Raw genomic sequence first — 6,995 nt, forward strand, 5'->3', positions numbered from 1 at the left:
AGAGACGGGAGGGGGGGGGGGGGGGGGGGGGGGGATAAGTGGCTGTATTAATAACAAACAAGAACAAAATTTTACAAACATGTAAAAAGCATCAGAACGTCCCGGCTGAGCGGAGACTAATATTTGACGTGGACGGCGTGATCCATGTGGGACGTCCAACTGTTCCGTCCTGCGTCCCTTGTCCCCCCGTCTTTAGATTGAAGTCATATGTGAGCCTCAGGGCCCACTCGTTCCCCGACTCCCCGCTTCATCTTCAGTTTAACGCTTCATTAGTTCTCATTCTTATTTTTGTGTCACTTTAAGACGGCCGTGTCTCTTTGACCTTTGACCCCGTGTTACTTCCTGCTGTTGCTCTCTACTCCTGTGTTCAGCTTAGCTCCTTTGTTACTGGTTACTTGAGGTGTCCTCATTTAGCTCCTCCCTCTTTAGCTGGTTTTAGCCAGCTAAAGGTTGGTTTTCACGTGTCTGATGTCTGTCCTGTTGAGGGTTCCAGAGTTCAGACTGCTGGCTTAACCTGGCTCATGTGTGTGTGCGTGTGTGTGTGTGTGTGCGTGTGTGTGTGTGTGTGTGTGTGTGTGCGTGCGTGCGTGTGTGTGTGTGTGCGTGCGTGCATGTGTGTGTGTGTGTGTGTGTCTGCTCTGTCTTCTCGATCCCCAGTGAGTCGTGGAGGATGGCTGCTTATACTGAGCCAGGATCCTCTGGAGGTTTCTTCCTGTTAAAAGGGAGTTTTCCTCTCCACTGTCGCTGCATGCTTGCTTGTTTATGTGTTTATTTATTTAGCAGACGCTTTTTATCCAAAGCGACTTACAATTTATAACCTATAGGGCATGTTGTGATCTGTGGGGGAAATTAGCTTGCTTAGTATGAGGGTTGCTGTAAAGACTCTGACACTAGTCAGTGACTCGATGCGACCTGCTGGGTTTTCTGACAACGGAAACTTAATTAAAGCCAAAAATTCCCCAAATGATTACGTTTTTGAATCCTTCCCTCCCTCTGTCCATCACCCTCTGGCCGTTTTCATTTTCCTGCATTTGGTCCCGTCCTCCATGTTTCGTTGCTTCCTTCCAGCTCTCAGTCCGGGGTTAACCGCAGCGGAGACGGCGCATGAGGTCAGCGCTCAGCTCGGCAGCAGCCATGTGGTTCCCATCTTCCAATAACGTCAGTGTGATTTATGAGCGGCCCGCCACGGTCCCAGCGCAGCCCCCGCGCTACAGTACCATCAGCCCTTCTTACCATAATAAATGTAGCCTCAAATCAGCCCCAACACACACACACACACACACACACACACACACACACACACACACGCACGCACACACACACACACACACACACACACAAACACGCACACACACACACACACACACACACACACACACGCACGCACGCACGCACGCACACACACACACACACACACACACACGCACACACGCGCACACGCACACACGCACACGCGCACACACACGCACACACACACACACACACACACACGCACACACACACACACACACACAGAGGCCTGTGTGTGCACATCAGTGTGGAATGCATGCAGGTGTGCATGAGTGTGAAAAGTACACGAGGACATAACTGTAAACACACCATTAGGCGGGGGTTTGACGTCTGTGTCTCCTTGCTGGTTTGAGTTGTCCGATTGTCCTGATTGCTCTGAAAGAGAGAGAGAGAAGATGGACGATTAGGTCAGGTGGACAGTTCCTGGACATGTCCAACGTTGAAGGTAGCAACAAACGAGCCTCCCCAAAGGCCAGAAAGAAGGTGGTGCCCTCCTTTAGTCTGTCAAGCACAGCAAGGTCCCTCCTGGACCGGTGCTGGCCACACCTGGCTGAAGGCAATAATGGTATTTACCCGAACACTGACACGGCGTTTTTATTCAAACATCCACACAACCTTTAAGGGAGGACCAGACCAGTGGTTCCCAAACGCTTCCCTGGAGGACCCTTTGGCCGGGACGAGCCAGGACCCTCAACCCCGACGTCTCTGTGGAGTTTTGATGTAATCAAGGGCGTGTTTTTGGGATTTTATAAATGTCATTTTTACAATTCAATCTTGCTAAGTGTCTTGCCCAAGGGCACAACAACTGTGGGAGACTCAGTGAAATATGAACCAGCAACCCTCCGGTTACGGGGCGGGAACTTAACCAGGCCTACAGCCGTCACCTGAACTAACTGGCAGAAACACACCAGAAAGACCCAGCAGGTGGAGAAGTCTCACTTCTGAGACTCACCGGGTTCGGACCGCCTCTCTCGTCTCAGGAGGCCACGCTCTCACCGCAGCAAGCTACGTGGGCTGGAGGTGTAACCTAGTCTTCCTCCTTTCTTCGTCTTAGGTGTGTTCTTGCTGTGTCGTGTCTCTGACTCCATGCTGTAGTTCTTTTTGAAAACACAGAGCAGTGTTGTTTACCTGTTTTCCCGCGGGAAAACAGGTAAACAACACTGCTCTGTGTTCGTTCTTTCACTGATGCTCTGATGTTCTCCCGCGGACCTTCGACGGCACAAGCTGGCTGCAGAGAGCCCGAGGTTTTCCGCCGCCTCCTCGTAAAGGGCACGTTTTATGTTCCAGGCTTCGCTGGGATCGCAGCCGCCGTGTAAATTCACCCTGACGTCTACAGGGTCGGGCAGGCGAACACGAGCGGCTCGCTTTCCTTGGCCCGCTCGCTGCCATTCTTCCTCAGATGTGTAATGCAGCCCTGTTGGCTTTTATGGTGGTATCATGTATACGGCTTGGGCCAATTACCCCACCGTTACGTTTAAGAGCACTTTGGACCAACGCTCCTCTCCAGAACCCGACTCTTCCGAGCCCAGATCTTGGGTAGCAGGAGTGCACTACGTGCCAGCAAACGCTGCACTTTTCACCCGTCTGCTCGGTGCCAAGAGCAGGAAAACAAAAGGAGAGGAGGAGTCACCTCACCGTTCATCAGCCCAACAGAAAAGAGAGAATCACACGGGCCTCCTCCTTCTTCTGAAGCGCTCGCTCCTCATTCTGGGAGTCCAACTTCAGGTCTCTCTGTCCTCTGAGTCTCTCACTCTCGTGTCTTTGTCTCTCTGACGCTCACTGGAATCCTGGCAGCCATCTTAGCTTTGGCGGCACCCACGCATTCCTGCTAGCTGACAACATGTCCACACTCACACACGTGGTTCTCTCAGTGGTCTGCAAGAGAAAAGGACCTGGAGAGGATGTGTGGTGCTAAGGCAACGTGGACAGAACCGCTGGGAAGGCTGCAGCGTGGTCTCACCAGCACCTCCCAGTTTACTGGAAACCAGTGCACCATGAAGGTCCCAACCAGCAGCAACGACTGGTATCAGTTAGGACATGCTCGTAAGGGACAGAAGACATGTCCAGCGGTGTGTCTCTCTACGAGCAGAAACTGAAGATCATTTTAAATGTCTGTCTCACTCTTGTGACAGTTCCCAAGCCAAAATTTTTTGCCCTGTTGCCATGACGACAGGGATGGCACGGCACACCTAAAGTCCCTAACGATGAGTTGGTTGCTGAAGCTCGTGTGTGCACATGTGCCGTTGTTGGGCCCGGCAATTAGCAGGAATGAAGATGATAATATAGCCTCCTGGCACCGACGCGGCGTGTTGTTCTGTTTAAGTATCTCTTGGCAGCGAGCGGCGCGCCGGCCGCGTGCGCCACGCCATCAACTGTTATTACTACAGCACTTGTTTTTCAGGTCACTCCTAACTCGGCTCTCAGAACTTTTCTGGCTCTCTTGGCCGCGCGTAAAACGCTTCAGACCTACCTGCTCTTCAGAGGAGCCACACCAACAAACGGGCCTTGCACTGTTCCAGAGGGAGGAGCTAGAGACGGAGGCAGCGCTCCAATTAAACACGACTACAATAGCAACGCTCCACCGACATCAAAGGTGTCCATTAGAAGGGTTCCACAGGAATGTGTGTGTGCAGAGTTTCCTCCGCTGGCGTCGTCTTTGGCTCGGCTGCAAGTACATAAATATTTATTGTGTGTGCTCAAAAGGTGCCTGTACAGGAGTAATTGTGAGCAAGGAGCGTGACGCTCCCAAAGAGCAGAGATGCTTCACTCTCACACCGAACAATAGAGAAGCTGTGTGTTATTACATTGTTATACGGGCTCTATAGACCACCTGCAGGGGGAAATCTGTGCCAGCAGGCTTCCAATCCCCACAAAACCCTTTGTGCTCGCCCACGCTGATAACACACGCGTGACACACACCACGGCACATGTAACCACATTTATTAGTGTGTAGATTCAAGAGCTCGCACACACACACACACACACACACACACACACACACACACACACACACGGAATGTTCAAATACAGATGAATCACCCTTATCTGCTGCACACAGTCGCCCCAAGGCCCCCTGCACACATCCTGCAAGAGATAATACAACACACACACACACACACACACACACACACACACGCACGCACGCACGCACACACACACACCTTGTAGTCAAACACACACATGTCCTCTCAAATCAAAACAACACAACGCCACACACACTCTAATGGAAGCACAAGTGTTTGACATTAGGAGATGCTGTAAAATATCACCAGCAGCGTCCGATGCCCGTGCTCTAATGGATTCGTTTACTTTGCGCACGTGCCGGAGACCGCTGCACACACTGTCCTCCTCCAGCCAGCAGTCAGGAGTGTTTGTTTGTGCACCCTGAGCACACACACACCTTGGGCTCCTGCAGACTGGTCCATCACAGTCACCGTCCAGGACCGCAGATGGGCCAATCCGCTTTAGGAAGGATGGAAGTCGATGAACTGGTGGTTCTATCCCAAATCGGTTCAGGGGTACCACTCAGTACAAAGTACCAAGTTTCCTATAGAAGGAACCCAGCAGGTCGCATCGAGTCACTGACTAGTGTCAGAGTCTTTACAGCAACCCTCATACTAAGCAAGCATGCAGCGACAGTGGAGAGGAAGACTCCCCCTGACATTAATCTGGAGAGCAGCCACAATTTCACCCCCCCCCTGTAAGAGGTTTATCGGTATGTTGCTAAACATTCTGACCTTTTTTTAATCTTTAATGCGCTTAAAATGTTCCAAACCCTCCTAATGCCACGGCTATCCCACACAGATGTTCGCCCGGCTCTCCCCCCGCTCCTTCTCCACCACCACCTCCTTCCTCCTCTGCTTTAAGAACCCCTCACCCCTCTCTGACGGATGCATCGTCCTTATGATCCGATCTCCTCAAAGCAGATCTGAGTCAGAGTCGGGCCGCTAAGCCGCGGCTCCTCGTTGGACTCTGATGATCGGGGCGAGGGGCTCAGCCCGCAGATATTCCACAGGAGTTTGTTTCATTAGAGAATCTACAGTTAGGATATTCACAGGGACGAGGAGAAGCTCGTCGACTTCTGACTCTTTATTTATAAAGCCCCTTTCACACCATGTCAGAAACTCAGCATTCATCAACATAAAACCAATAAAAACTGTTCAAATCTGTTAAAAATATGCATTAAAAAAGGAAAACAGTTCAAATAATAAAAGTAGGACAATGATGTGAAACTACATCACCTAGTGGTTGAAAACGGGTCTTCAGGCGGGACTTAAAGAGCAAGTCACCCCCAGTGTATAAAAGGTTCAGAATTTCATATGTTACCTTTGTGCGTTAAATTAGTTGGTTTTATTTTGGTGGGAATTCAGGAAGTGACATGCTTTTATTTTGAAGAGCCTTTCACAGTGAGCTCACTTCCAGCGCTAGAATTTCCCCTTTTGTTCCTTTTTCAAAGATACTTAATTAATCCCAGAGGGAAATTAGAGTTCCAGTACACACGATCCAGACATCAGACATACACGGGCAAGACACATGACAAGAATTTTGGTGGGTGTGAGACGAGTGTTCCTTCGTTCTCCTGCAAGTCATGTTGATGTTGACAGCAGTATGTTAATGCTGTTAATGATGATCATCAACCAAGAGTAAAGATGTAGATCTACATCAAAGGACGCATCTAGCCTCATCCTGTATTCTAACCGATACACCATGTTGATAGCCGCCTGACCTGGAAAGAGCTAGCTTTAACCAAACCCTCCTTTACACCCAGATAACGTTTTTCAGCTGATAAACGATATAAACGAGTGTCTAATCGGGCTGTAGACACGTGTAGTCAATCATTAGCGCATTTCTGTCTAAATTTGAATATTCTGTCTAAAACTGCCAGTGTTGCGCCTCCTTCAGGTAAAAACTCTGCACTGCATTTGAACTTTAATGTTTATGTTTATGCATTTAGCAGACGCTGTTGTCTGCTAAATGTTGTTAGCCTCAAGGGCATGTTGCCCTTGGGTTAGGGTTAGGGTTAGGGTTAGGGTTACCTAACCCTAACCCTAACCCTAACCCTAACCCAAGTGGTCAGTTGACAGCTCCGCCCCTCTCTTCACCCGAGTGTCCAAGACATGCGGCCGCAGGTCAGATGAAACAACAACAAAGTCGATCATCGAGCTGCAGCCTAAGGTATCCTGGTGCCAAGAGCACATGTGGACACCTTTATGTCTGAACATGGTGTTCATTATGGACAATCCATGACTGGCACAGAAGTCCAATAACAAAACACTCAAATTCAGATCAGGGGGGCCGTTCCTCCCAACCACACCTCTCTAGGTCTCACTGTCGTTGCCCACGTGAGCGTTAAAGTCCCCCAGCAGAACGAGGGAGTCACCGGAAGGAGCGCTCTCCAGCACCCCCTCCAAGGTCTCCATAAAGGGTGGGTAGTCTGAACTGTAGTTTGGTGCATAAGCTCAGACCACAGTCAGAACCCATCCCCCCACACGTAGGTGGAGGGAGGCTACTCTCTCATTCACCGGGGTAAACCCCAACGTACAGGCACCAAGATGGGGGGAACTAGTATGCCCACCCCTGCTTGGCGCCTCTCAGTGGGAGCAACTCCAGAGTGGTAGAAAGTCCAACGCCTCTCAAGGAAACTGGTTCCAGAGCCAGAGCCATGCGTTGAGGTGAGTCCGACTATATCTAGTTGGAACCTCTCA

At 50.4% G+C, this 6,995-nt stretch overlaps 1 protein-coding gene across 25 annotated transcripts in view; it reads right to left on the reverse strand.

Annotated features, from left to right (window-relative positions):
• Window positions 1-6,995, reverse strand: part of nfixb (nuclear factor I/Xb) — a 293,764-nt gene that overhangs the window by 44,767 nt on the left and 242,002 nt on the right. For all 25 annotated transcript variants that reach the window (XM_070543047.1, XM_070543061.1, XM_070543044.1 and 22 more), the window contains one exon: window positions 1,600-1,665. In XM_070543047.1, coding sequence (XP_070399148.1) covers window positions 1,600-1,665 — 66 coding nt within the window. The remainder of the gene's footprint in view (window positions 1-1,599; window positions 1,666-6,995) is intronic.

The sequence above is a fragment of the Nothobranchius furzeri genome, chromosome 12 (assembly GCF_043380555.1).
Source record: "Nothobranchius furzeri strain GRZ-AD chromosome 12, NfurGRZ-RIMD1, whole genome shotgun sequence".
In the NCBI taxonomy this organism is placed as follows: domain Eukaryota; kingdom Metazoa; phylum Chordata; class Actinopteri; order Cyprinodontiformes; family Nothobranchiidae; genus Nothobranchius; species Nothobranchius furzeri.